The sequence below is a fragment of the Pelophylax lessonae genome (genome assembly GCF_965119305.1).
Source record: "Pelophylax lessonae genome assembly, chromosome: 1".
Classification (NCBI taxonomy): Eukaryota; Metazoa; Chordata; class Amphibia; order Anura; family Ranidae; genus Pelophylax; species Pelophylax lessonae.
In genome coordinates this window covers 785617239-785631228 of record NC_138768.1, presented here as the reverse complement: position 1 = coordinate 785631228, position 13990 = coordinate 785617239, and the positions used below count along the sequence as shown (strand labels likewise).

The following is a 13990-nucleotide window of genomic DNA, read 5'->3' as shown; positions in this document are numbered from 1 at the left end:
TTGTTTATTTATTTACATTTGACCTTTCAGCGCAGAGGATCACACAATCGTTTTTAGTGGTATTTATACATTACCTGCAACTAAGCCCACGTTGTCCCTTCTGCCGGCCGCATCCATCTTCGCCTGTCTTCCTTCCGGGTCTGCGGACTTCAGCTGTAGTACTGGCCAGAGCCACGTGACATCGCTCCCGCGCATGCACCGGGAGCCGCCGTTTACGGCACAGGGCTCTGAAGAAACGGCACGGGTGGCCGTTTCTTTAGAACGCATGCGCCGATGACGTCATTGGCTGCATTCAATTTAAATATCTCCTAAACAGTACAAGTTTAGGAGATATTTACAGTACCTATAGGTAAGTCTTATTAAAGGCTTACCTATAGGTAAAAGTCATAAAAGTGGGTTTACAACCACTTGAACAATAAAGCCTAACTCATGATATATCATGTCATCAGTTTTCGGCAGCACTTGTATTCGTAAACAACTATTTTCAAGAATGTAACACACAAAGGGCAAAATTAGAACCAAAAACCAATTTAGGGTTTAGGAGTCTAACCCCTATGCAAGTCAGATGGTATGGAACCTTACACAAAGTTAATGACTTCTTCCCTCCCTCATGTGACAGTGTTCGGCCTGTCTATTGGCTGTCCAAGCTTGAGCACTACCTTCTGAGAGGAAGGGAAGGAGGTCACATGCACATGGTATTTATTGAGGACTCCAATAGAAGTAAAGTGGTACAGGGTGCAGAACCTGATCAGATATTTTTTTTCCGTGTAAGCACATTTTTATTGATTAGTACCAATACTGAAATTTCAACAAGAAGTAGAGGGTATAGAACTGTGCTGGAGGATACTTTGCTATTTGCCAGATTTGTCTCCGCTGTTTATTAGATTTTCCGTCAGTAGGTTTTTTTTCTTAATTTGATTGAAATTACAATACATTATGTGATATTTTAGGTCCTGGTCCGGCCATATGTAGAAGTTTCATTTCAGCGTACTGTATGTCAAACCTCAACAGCTGATGGACCAAATCCAAACTGGAATGAAGAACTGGAGCTTGCATTTAGGTAAACAAAACTCTGAAAGATAATGAATGCCAATGTCCATGTAATAATTGTATGTTATGCTCTTAAATAAAACTTAAGAAATTATTAAGCTCTATAAGAGGAATGGCAACCCAAATATTTGCTGACATAATGGAGTACCAGGGAGAGGCTGATTTAGGTCTCTTTATAGTTGTCAGTCTTTATTTCTCCTCCCTCATCCCAGTAGGAGTTACTTTTTTTTCTTTGTAAGGATCATTCCAGTCACGTTTCAAGAAAACACGTTTTATGGATTTAGAAATACGGTTTCTGAATCTTACTGCCTCTATGTATCGCAACAAATTTCTTCAAAATATCTGCTTCACAATAAGTAGTGGTTAGTTCATTAAATATATGTTACCTTGTAATTTACTGGTGTCTCAGTGGAGTGATGTGTGGTAACTAGGGACGTGTAGTCAAAATGAGCACCCAAAACTGACACTTTTGATGGTTGCTGCTTAAAGCAAAGATCACGGTACTCGTAATTTCAAGAGTTACTATAAAACTTTTATAGATCACCAGTAAAACTTCTGTTCTCTCAGTTATTCTGGAAGTATGGTAAGTAAGTAGAAGTATGGCTTATCTTTTCCTGCTATTGGTTTCCTGGTTGATAGATATAAGTTACTAACTTCTCATATATTTTTATACTGTGGAGTCCTACCTCATCTCTTTCCATTCCTTGCAGAGGAAACTGAGGAGGGCACGGTAGATCTCTAGGGTGTTTCCTGCTTATAGGTGATTGGAGAATAAGAAAAAATATATAATTTTACTTTTGCTATGGCCTATACCACTCCTCTAGGCACTGGCTCCTCAGTTATAGCCTAGGGCACATAAGAAGAAAATATAATGGAACCCCTGGTCCTCACTGCTTTCTTTTTTTTTATCCAAGAACATGAGAGGAAACCTTTAATGAGAGAAATATGGAGCATGCCTTTGTTTCTCTTTCCTTCCATAAATGCTAATCTCCTTGCTGTCTCTAGCTTCAGTACTTCGAGTCACTGATCCATAACAAGTATGCAGACTTCACAACGTTATACATTGATACATTTTTTCCTTTAGTACATTATCTACCTTACAGTATGTGTAAAAAAACGTTTTGTCACTTAAAAAGGGTTATTCTTTTTGTATATAACTGACAGTATTGACAACATCTGTGCTAAATTACAATATAGTCATAGTAACACATTTATCCCCTTATACATGTGGCTTCTATTAAATGTGGCTTATTATAGCAACATTGACTTGAAAAACATAAAAATGATTTAAAAAACCCTCAAATTCAATTTTAGTTTCAATAGGTGTTTATTAGATTTTTGCATTTTGTTACAATTATCTTGTGAAAAGTAACAACAGAGGTTCTAGTTTATTGTAGCATTGAGATACAATTTGCCCAACTGGGAAAAAGGTCAGAAATGGACAATAAGCCAAGTCATTACTATTCTGATAATTGCTACAGAAAAAAAGACATAACTTGGAAGAACGGATTAGATCTGCCAAGTTACACTGAGGCTCTGGGGGAGGGGGAGATGGAAAAAATAAAAGAAGAGGGAAAAGATAGGCATAGGTGAAAAAGAGAATTGGTAAAAGGGGGCGTAGTCAGACAAGGCCTAAAGACCCAGCATGACCATGTCAGTTCAAGAAGGGAGAAAATGTGTGAACCGGGAGTACGAAATAGCGGTGTATTTTTGCATTTGTCAGACAGCATGGCCTCTGCTTTTACCAAGATGGCCACCTCCACAAAGAGACACAGTACAGAGCAAGGCATGCTACGTCTGTAATGGGAAAAGATCAGCTGCAGGAAACCAAAGGCAACATTGTTGACTGGTCCTTTACCCGCTGCTCGCCTTTTTTTGGGGGGCACAGCTCTTTTTAACAGCTTTTTTGGACATGTTCCTAAAACAAGAAGACAACAATTACTGTAATCGTTGAGAGGTACGGTATGTTTAATAAAAAGAATAGCTCCTGTGCATGGGATGTCAAGAGTGCCTTTGCAGTATTATACATATGGCCAACCAGTTAGAGAGAGGACTCTCAGAGCTCATTCACACTGTGTGTGGTGACCTGCATTTTTCTGGATAAATGCAGATCTCATAGAAAACCGCAGTTCAGTGACATGAATGAAGTGTCATAGGTGACACTTCAAAGAAAGAAAAAAAAAAAAAGCAGTGCTCCCTGCCAAAGATGACAGTACACAGGCCTGCACACAGTAAAACACCGCCTTCTATCATATAGGCTAGTATAAACCTTTTTAAATGAAGTGTATAAACTCAGCGCTGTCTAACAACGTTTTTTTTTTTTTTTTTTTTACAAAAATAACTCATACCACTCTGTGCAAATTATACTAAAAATTACAACTTTGATCTAACAATATTTTAATTCATATAAAACATCTCATAAAATCTATGGAATGAGACGTATGTTCGTGCTGTCTGCTCCGTGCAACAATATAAATTGGTTCTTTAAAGTGCAGTCCGTTCTCCGATATTCTTGTGCCAATAAAGTGCAGTCAAAAGCAATAATATAATAAAATAAATAAAAAGCAATAAGGTGCTGTGCACCCCTCCTCATGTACCCTCACTCATCCACTCCTAATAGGTATTGCGCCTATTAGAAAAAGGACAATCTTCAGATTCTTGTGATGGACAAATCCCTGTTCCTCACTGTGTTTCAGCAGGATAGTAGGTCTCCCATGTGCGGTGTCATGCAAGGAGAATCAGGAGATATTTATAGCATAATTCAATTTTTTAATTAAAAAGACTTTTAAAAACAGATGTAAAGTTTTGGTGGCTCAATTGGTGTAATGCCGGCTTGGAACGCAAGAAATGGCTCCTCCTACTACCCCCATAGTCTGCTGAGTTTACACACTTCATTTAAAAAGGAACACTTACCTTGCATCTCAGCAGCAGTCTATAGTTTTACTAGTTATTTTGGTAGCTAAACCGTAGCATGGGGACAACACCACCATAGTACGAACCTTGCCTCTGTGGTTAGTTTCCAGCTCCCTCTTGTTTCTGTTTGGCTGATGCCTCCTAAAGGTTGTTTTTTGTTTTTCCTCCCATATAAGGCATCTTGTTAGTTACATATCATGACTTATGTTTTATGGCAGAATCTGTCCCAGTCCCTCTAGTTTTTTTATTATTCTTAACACAAAGTAACTGCATTTTGTATTTCTGTAGGCTTTGATGGAATTTGTTTACTAGAGCCAACTCTTTGACTATTTTACATGATGCCGCATCATAATTTAGCTTCTTCTCTTCTCTAGGGCTCCTAATGGCGATTACAGCACAACTAGTTTACAGTCGGTGAAAGACGATGTTTTCATCAATGTGTTTGATGAAGTCTGCTTTGATATTTTAGAGGTAAATTGTAAAGTTTATTACAGATGTTAAGTTTGCTTTTCCTTTCCTATGGTAGTGTATAACAATTTCTCAACTTTTTTATTTATGGATAAAAAATAAATAAAATAAATAACATCTTTCAGGATGATCGGGAGAGAGGAAGTGGCATTCATACACGAGTCGAGAGACACTGGCTTGGATCGATCCGAATCCCATTTACTACAGTTTATTTCCAGTCCAGAGTAAGTGCGGGTTATAGAGAAAATACAGATCTACACATGATATGAAAGGGAAAAACTAGTAAAAGTGTGATGGTTTGAGATTTCATGAAAGGGATAGAAGAGGATAAACATCACCAAAGTCATGCAATGGTCTGTTGAAAGCTGTGACCAGTTTTAAAGTAGAATTCCAGGGTAAGCCTAACTAGTTTTACAAAATGCCCCTCTCCCTTCTAACACCTATGCCAACTAACATGTGTAAGAATAATGTATACAGTGGGGAAAATAATTATTTTATCCCTTGCAGATTTTGTAAGTTTGCCCACTTACAAAGAAATGAAGGGTCTATAATTGTTATCATAGGTGTATTTTAAATGGTAGAGACAGAATATCAACCAAACATCCAGAAAAACCACATGATACAATTATTTTAAATTGAGTTGCAGTTCAGTGAATAAAATAAGTATTTGATTCCCAAGCAAAACTTGACTTCGTATTTGGTGGGGAAACCCTTGTTGGCAAGCACAGAGGTAAGACATTTCTTGTAGTTGGTTACTAGGTTTGTGCACATCTCAGAAGGGATTTTGGTCCACTCTTCTTTACAGATCTTCTCTAAATCCTTAAGGTTTCTTGGCTGTCGCTTGGCAACTCGAAGTTTCCCTCCATAATTTTCTATAGGATTAAGGCCCGGAGACTGGCTAGGCCACTCCATGACTGTAATGTTTTTTTTTTCTTGAGCCACTCCATTGTTGCCTTGGCAGTATTTTTGGGTCATTGTCATGTTGGAAGACCCATCCACGACCCATCTTCGGTAATTTACAATTTACAATAATTGTTCCGTCCATAGGCCATGCGGCAGAGTCGGCCTGTACCTTTAGCAGGGATACAGCCCCAAAGCATAATGTTTCCATCTACATGCTTGACTGTAGGGATAGGGTTCTTAGGGTCATAGTCAGCATTTTTTTTGCTCCAAACATGGCGAGTCGAGTTTATGAGAGCTGAGTTTTGTTCTCATCTAACCACAGCATTTGCCCAATCCTTCTCTGAATCATTTAGACGTTTATTGGCAAACTTCAGACGGGCCTGTACATGTGCCTTCTTGAAGAGGGGGATCTTGTGGGCGCTGCAGGATTACAATCCATGGCGGTGTATTGTGTTACCAATGGTTTGTTTGGTGACTGTGGTCCCAACTGCCTTGGGATCATTCACAAGCTCCTCCCATGTAGTTCTGGGCTGATCTCCCACTTTTTTCATCATCCTTACCCCATGAGGTGAAATTTTGCATGGAGCTCCAGTCCGAGGGCGATTGTTGGTTATTTTGTATTTCTTCTATTTGAAAATAATCGCTCCAACAGTTGTCTCCTTCTCACCAAGCTTCTTGCTGATGGTCTTGTAGCCCATTACAGCCTTGTGCAGGTTTACAATCTTGTCCCTGACGTCATTTGACAGCTCTTTGGTTTTGCCCCTTAATGATGGTGAGTTTTGAATGGAAAAAAGCGCCTCTGTGAACAGGTGTCTTTTTCACACATAACAAGTTGTCATTGGAAACACCTTCTTAAATGGACAGGACTAATCTGTGTACCACATGAGCACATACTCTAGCAAGTCTGTTGGAAACTTATAATGTGGGGAATCAAATACTTATTATACTCACTGAACTGCAACTCAATTTATAACATTTGTATTATGTGTTATTTGTATTATTATTGTTATTTGTGTTATTGTATTATGTTTCTGTGTGTTTTTTTGTTGGTTGATATTCTGCCTCTATCATTTAAAATACACTTATGATAAAAATGATAGACCTCTAATTTCTCTGTAAGTGGGCAAAATTACAAAATCTACAGGGGATCAAATAATTATTTTCCCCACTGTATACTTATTTAAAGATGCTTTGGTCCAATCAAATGATCCCCTGTGTCAGCCAGCAGCGAATGCAGGAAAGCGAGTATTTGACAGTGGCTGGTAAAGCCTGGATTGTTGACGTCACCCATAGGCTCCAATTGCCCATCCGTTGTCAGTGCTCCCTCCTCTCTCCTGTAGCTGCTGCTGACTGACACAGGGAAACCGGATCTTGTAACTGGACTGGAGCAGACTAAAAAATAGGTAAGTATATACATTTCTCTTAAGTCAGCTATAAACAGTTCCATCGATCAATTTTTTTTTTTTAGACTGTTAGAGCTTTCTTCTGGTGGTATTTAATCACCACTGTTTTTTTTTTTTTGCTAAATAAACACGAAAAGAGTGATAATTTTGAAAAGAAAACATTTTGCTTAGTTTCTGTTATAAACATTTGCAAATAGGTCATTTTTCTTCTTCACTGATGGGCACCGATGAGGCTACACTGATGGGCACTGATGAGGCTGTACTGATAAGTTGCACTGATGGGCACTGATGAGCCTGCACTGATAGGCACTGATGATCAGGGCACTGTGTTGCAATGTAAAATACTGTACTCCCTGCTCCAGCACAGATCCGGCTCTCCTCTCCTCTCACACAGTCTCTGTGTGAGGGAAGGAGAGCTGTTAATAGGCAAAGACCTGTTCTGTTTACATCTGTCATCATTTGTGATTGGACACGTGATAAAGGGCCACTCTGATTGGCCCTTTACCCAGATCTGTTATGCGCTATGTCCAAGACACACAGCAGTCACAGAGACTTCCCTATGCGTGCACATGGGATGACGGCGAGGGATGCTGTACCAGAACCTAGAGAATAGCCATAAAGCTGTATATTGAGAATAGGGCAGGTAGTTGTTAAAGTGAATTTTTTCTGAAGCATGGATTTCTACTTTAAAGTGTTTGTGAAGTCAAAAGGTTTTTTATCCTAATGCATTAAGATAAAAAAGCCTTCTGTGTGTAGCAGCCACCCTCCAGCACCCCCTAATACTTACCTGAGCCCCATCTTCCTCCAGCGATATCCACGAGTTCCTTGGCCGCCCAGGACTCTCCGCCTGATTGGCTAAAACACAGCTGTGGCTGCATTTGGCTCCCACTGCCACTGCTGTCAATCAAATTCAGTTAGCCAATCAGGAGAGAGAGGGGGCAAGGCAGAAAATGTGCTCCGTGTCTGAATAGATACAGGGATCTGTGACTCGGCTCGGGTGCACCAATAGCAAGCTGTTTGCTGTGGGGGCACTCAACAGGAGGGAGGGGCCAGGAACACCGAAGAGGGACCCGGGAAGAGGAGTATCCAGGCTGCTCTGTGCAAAACCAACTGCACAGGGAGGTTAATATAACATGTTTGTTATTTTAAGAGAAAAAAAAAATTAGACTTTACAATCACTTTAAGTGGTGTTATTAAAGGGTCAGTCCACCCAACAGACAATACAGCTTTTAGTACCCTCTGGGGTGGTGTTGTAACATCTCAGCTTTTGAGTTCTCAAATGTGCACATCTGATGTCACAAAGGGGTCCCACTTTCCCCTCAATTTTTTGTTATGTAGACAGGAGCAGCTCAATATAGATGGAAACAGCCAAAACTAAGTGATGGGGAGGAGGGGACACAACCAGGAAGTATACCAGAAAGGGAGTGATTCAGGAAAGCAAGCTGATGATCAGTCTACTATGATAAACAAATACCTGTTTTCTGAGGATAGGTAAAAATATGTGATTCCTGATCAACTGCTACAAAACAGAAACTTTAACAAACTTAATTTAACACAAAACTAAAATAAAATCTAGAAATGTGTGGGTAAAGTGTGTACAACCCTTTGCACATGGGTGGTAGGCAGCACCATTCCCCTACCCAGGAAGCCTAATCTCCCATAGACTTGAATGGCTGTGTGTTACTGTACTTGGGTATACACCAGTGCTATTAAAAACATGAGTATAGCTTGTGGGCTTGTACAAAATAAAAAAATAGAGAGTATAGCAGTGCACAGCCATTCATATCTATGAGAGGCTGTACCCTGCACCTGGGCTGCCCGGGCGGGGAGAAAGATGCCAGCATGTATGCTGAGTTGATTCAGCAGCCCGTGAAAGCTGGCCATAGACTAGTAGAATTTTGTTTAGAACATTATCGTCAGTATGTTCAAATGTTCGTTCCCAACCGCTATGAGAAGAAAATTTGAAGGAGCAGGATGGAAAAAATGTTCAAACTATTTTTTAACAGTGAATGTGGATTTCATTCAGGAAAGTTCATTCATTTCAAAATCGAATGTTAATAGCAAATAACATTTTGAAGTACATTCAAATGACATTTGTCAGGTCTTTGAATGTGCTGAAAATAATTTTCATTGAATCGTTCATTCAAAAATCGACTAGTGTTTGGTCAGCTTCTCAGAGGTTCCATACATACATACATACAGAGAAAATTAGCAAAATATAGTAATATACAGTAGATCCTGATTATGTATTGTCATATTGTAAAAGTAAATTGTTTTTATTGGTCTCTCAAAACAGGCAAACTCAAATAGCTTTCTTCAGCAAAAGTAAAGGAAACATTTCATAGTACTGGTGTAAAGCGAACCATACCACATGGCTCACCGCCAGTCTCTCGGTCCCACACTGGGGTTTAGGGTTCCTACTTGTTTTGGGGTACATGACAAGCCACAGAAGCTCAGCAAAACCAGAGCTTTGGTCTCCAGAGAGTCCACACTTACCTCACTGACACCTGCTTTTCTAGACTCCCTTACATGTGGCTTAACCCCTTTCAGGAATAAAAGCCCTTATAATCAGGGTTTGGAGGTCCTTTCCCACCAAAGGTTTCTCTGAACTTCCGAATTCTGGGTCCCAAATGGGGAATGGAAATCAATCCTTTCCTCTCCAAGCGGACCACCCAAGAACCCCTCACCCTTCATGGGTGTCAACCCCGGAGTACTAACAATGTCTCTTGCGTGCTCCCTTAAAGGGTCCACAACTCAAATACTGGGGAAACATACCTGCCATCCAAGACACACTCCCGGCTTCCTGTAGAGTGTACTTCTCAATGAAGGAAGATAGGTGCGGTCATGACTTAATGTGAAAAGGGTATAAAAGAGACAACACCGTAATATTTTTTGGAGAAAATCTTGTATTATACATTTTCTGTTTGGTAACTGCTGATTTACAGATTGATGGAACATTCCGGATTGACACGCCCCCAGTGCTTCTAGGATACAGCAAACAGCGCAACTTGGGAAATGATGGAGGCTATGAATCAGTCCGAAGCCTGAGCCAAGGTTCCTTCCTAACCCTCTTTATTACAATTGAACCTCAGCTTGTTCCTGGAGAGCCCATCAGGGAGAAGGTAGTTTTAAAACACAGGGTACCTACCTGTACTGTGTTATATGTGGTGTTTCAGCATTGTTCTAGTGTTCAATAAACTGAACTGGACATGGAATGGATCGTTTATGCAAAGCAATAGACACATGTCATATATTATCTTTGATTTTGAGAGTCCAAATTGCCAGCTTTTGCTCCTTCTCTTTCCCTTACTTCATTTATTTGACTGCTTATTGAGCCTTGTGCTTTTAATTGAGCGCATCACAAATGTCTTACGTTTTTTTTTTTACATATCTTGCTGTGCCTCAGTTTGACAGCAGAGAAGATGAGAAGTTACTTCAAGCTGCTGAGAAATTCCAGAGTGAAGCCGCTTTAAAATTCCCAAACCGGCAATGCCTGACCACCGTCACAGACATTAACGGAAGTACAGTTTTCATCACTCGATACATCAAGGCCTTACAACCTCCACAGGAACTTCTTGAAGCTAACCCTAATAATGTACAAGCAACATCAGTAAGTACCACATTTCTGAAGGGGAGACTGTTTGTATAGCCTTAATCTGTGCTATAGTAGTGTATGTACCCTGGTAAAACCCTGACAATTGTGTTATATCTGTTAGATAAGTGCACAAAATACGTGTTGATTCTGCCAGAAATCCAGTGAGATAATAACGTCCCGTGTATTTTGCCTTTGCTGCACTACATTTTTAAACAATGTTATTAGCCTTGCCCAATTTCACCATTTCATGTGAACTACAGAACACCTCCTCCTGTATTATGAAAAAGAGGTGATGGAAAGTGTTTTTTATATTCCTAGTGCACCTGCTGACAACAAATCATTGGCATCAGTCATTTGGATAAAAACCTGAGTTCAGCATGTTATTGATGGTACAGGTGGGATGTAGGCTCTCTGGCCCTCTCTCTGCTTTTCCAGAAAGCAGCAAAAACCCAGCATGGCATCAGGCCACGGTCTGCTCCACCCAAAAAAATTATGGATGGTATTTGTTCTTGAAGAAAACCCAAAGATTGCCATTGATGACCTTCCATTTCGCACATTTTCTGGCGGTCCTGCTGAAACAATATCTTCAATAATTTAGAGTCTTTGACCTATGCAGATAAGGAATCCTCACTTTCCTGATATACATTCTTGTTCTTGCTCAATGACTTGTAACTATGGAAGTGATAGCATCAGCATAATAACCAGGCAACTAGCAACTTTCAGAAGAATGTGGGCAATGGCAGCCTCAATGTTTAACTTAGAAAGCACATTGCTTAGTGGTTAGCACTTCTACATTGCAGCACTGGGTCCTCGGTTCATATCCTGATCAGTACACTATCTGACTGGAGTTTGCATGTTCTCCCTGTGCTTGCTGGGGTTTCCTGGCACATTCCAAAGCCATGCTGGTAATTGGATCATGTCTCAATTTTTCCTAGTATCTGTATGTATTCATGTAAGATAGGAAAATATTACTTTAGGGTTTACTTGAGTATCTACACATTGTGCTGGTTGTGTTAAGTACTGGACGTTTTCTGTTTTGTGCCCTTAGGAACTGGTATCTCGCTATGTATCCCTTATACCCTTCCTACCGGACAATGTGTCATTCGCTGGGATTTGCAATTTATGGAGCACGTCAGATGTAAGTACATGTGGCATGTATGACTACACTTTTACTGGACAGCAGTGCTGATAGGGAGGCCATATGCTATGCAGTTGGTATAAGGACTGTGTTCAGTTCTAGCATTGGTTTAGACCTACTGGGGTATCTTTTGCAACCAATACTCAATCATAACATTTTTCTTAGGAAAAGCAAAGGTAATTTAAAAAGATATTAAAGTCTCTTTTTTTTTAAATAAACATGTCAATTCTCAGGAAAATGAATGAATGGCGCAGTTGTGTGGTCAGCCCCCGCACAGCGTGTTCTTTTGAAACAGTGACAGCAGGTGGGGGAGAAGTTCCCCCACCCGCTGTCACCGAGTGGAGGATATCTGCAGAATTGGCAGAGTTGGAATACGGGTGGAACATGTAATATGTTCCAAAAGGTAAACTTATCCTTTAAGTCCCCGTTCACACTAAGGTCCTGGTCGCCTCACAGGTCGCCGTAGGTCGCCTTCCATAGGGAAGCTGCGGACCCGTTCTAATAGGAGCGACACAAGTCGCTCCGACTTAGAAAAAGGGTCCTGAGCTTCTTTGGGGCGACCCGGAGGCGACCGCCATAGACTTCAATGTTATGAAGTCCGTGGCGGCCGCTCCGAGGTCGCGGCTCGCACTGCGACCTCGGAGGTCGCCCCCCCAAGTCGGATCGCCCCTATGTGAACGGGGCCTAACAGTACTGTATGTGCACAGTGCAAAATTTCAACAGCAGCAAACTTGGCATGACTCAGTCATTGCTTTAAGACTCAGAACTTGTGTTTGTATGAAAAATTTGCCCTACAGGCTTTAAACTAGCCATACAACATAGTAGGATCTAATCTTACAGAAACAAACGATCAGATCCGAGGACAATCCTTCATATCATATGTCATCAATGGTCCAGGGCTGTTATTAACAACTTGGTGAGTTACTGACCTGGAATAAGCATGTAAATATCAAAGAAACCTGATAGTATGCAGTCTGATTCTGGGTCAAATGTGAAACAAGAATAAGGATGTCAACCCTGGAGCCCTGCACTTCTAAAAATCCATCAGTAATAACAGCTTCCATATTTTTATCCAGATAGGTCTCCCTTAAAGAAGAGCTATAGGCAAAACTTTTATTTCATTTTGGATAGAGTAAGGAAGGATATAACCCGTCACATTTTTTTTCCCCCATTGTGGAGATTTCCTTTCACTTCCTGTCTCATAGCCAAACAGGAAGTGGGAGGAAATCCCTGTAAATCAAGGGAATTCCATGGGGGCCCCCATGTCACCAGAACTAGTGTACCCATTGGAAGATTTCCCCTCTAATAGCTTTCTGGGGACAACCCAAAATTTGGGTAATTTTTTTTACTTTCCCTTTTAATGATGATGGTAAACAGGTCAAATAGAGAGGGTGAATCTCCTTAATGGGGGCACTGACAGTAAAACAAATCTGACAGGTGGTCTAATCCCTATCCGCTCTATCCAAAATTAAAATAAGTTTTGCCTTTAGTTGTACTTTAAAGTGAACCTGTGGCTAGGCTATGTATATTCAAATATTTACATTAAACAAGCAGTAAATGAGCTGTAAAACAAAAGCTCACTGGCTTCTGTAGCTAGGCACTGTGGAGCAATTCATCTTTACAGTTCACAGCAGAAGCACTGAAGTCATTTCTCTCAGCAGCTCAGCACCCCCTACCCTCTTTCTCTCAGAGCTCCTACTTTGTGTTTACATTAAAGATTGGAAGGCTGCCAATTCACTGCTGGGAGTGGGAGAAGGGTGGGCTGAGCTGTCTTAGGGTCCTATCACATGGGCGGTTTGGGTTCTGATCAGCAGTAATCAGTTCACAGATCCCCTGCTGATCGGAGCGGGGAGGATGACAGGTCTGTGTCCACTCAGTTTATGCAGAGCAGACATGGACAGACCCTCCTCTGCTCTATGGGTGGCCGAAAGTAAATGGATTCCACTGTCCGTTTACAGCCGGCTGCCTCCAGTTTCGGTCTGCCCAAACAGAAGAGGACACAGTCCTCAATTTTTTTTAGGGGGCCTGATCAGACCCAGTGGTAGGTGGGTGTAAACAGACACAAGTCTGTTTACACCTTCCGGTTTATAGGAATGCATGAACCATCTGATTAGATCCACCTGAAAAACTGGCAGGTGAACCTGATCGGATTGCCCGTGTAAAAGGACCCTTAGAGAAGACTTCAGTGCTACAAGTGTGAACTTTGAGGATGAATTGCTCCCAACATCCTTGTAACTACAGAGGTCAGGGAGGGATTGTTTTAAAGTTCATTTACTGTTTGTTAACAATATGTAAAACAACCTGTGGCCAGACTATGGACATTTATCTTTTAGAATACCTTCAAATCTATCTAAAAATAAATTGCTATTTCACTAGTCAGGGGTGTCCTTTATCCCCTCTGCTATTCGCTTTGGCTATTGAGCCATTGGCACTAGCAATTAGGCAAAGTGATACTATCAGAGGGTTCCGAAAGGGAGACCAGGAAGAAAAAATATCACTATATGTGGACGACGCTTTGTT

At 40.8% G+C, this 13990-nt stretch overlaps 1 protein-coding gene across 1 annotated transcript in view; it reads left to right on the top strand.

Annotated features, from left to right (window-relative positions):
- The window catches only part of CC2D2A (coiled-coil and C2 domain containing 2A), a 197395-nt gene that overhangs the window by 162665 nt on the left and 20740 nt on the right, over nucleotides 1-13990 (top strand). The window contains exons 25-30 of the mRNA XM_082265276.1: nucleotides 951-1060; nucleotides 4338-4434; nucleotides 4557-4655; nucleotides 9683-9859; nucleotides 10144-10347; nucleotides 11381-11470. Coding sequence (XP_082121402.1) covers nucleotides 951-1060; nucleotides 4338-4434; nucleotides 4557-4655; nucleotides 9683-9859; nucleotides 10144-10347; nucleotides 11381-11470 — 777 coding nt within the window. The remainder of the gene's footprint in view (nucleotides 1-950; nucleotides 1061-4337; nucleotides 4435-4556; nucleotides 4656-9682; nucleotides 9860-10143; nucleotides 10348-11380; nucleotides 11471-13990) is intronic.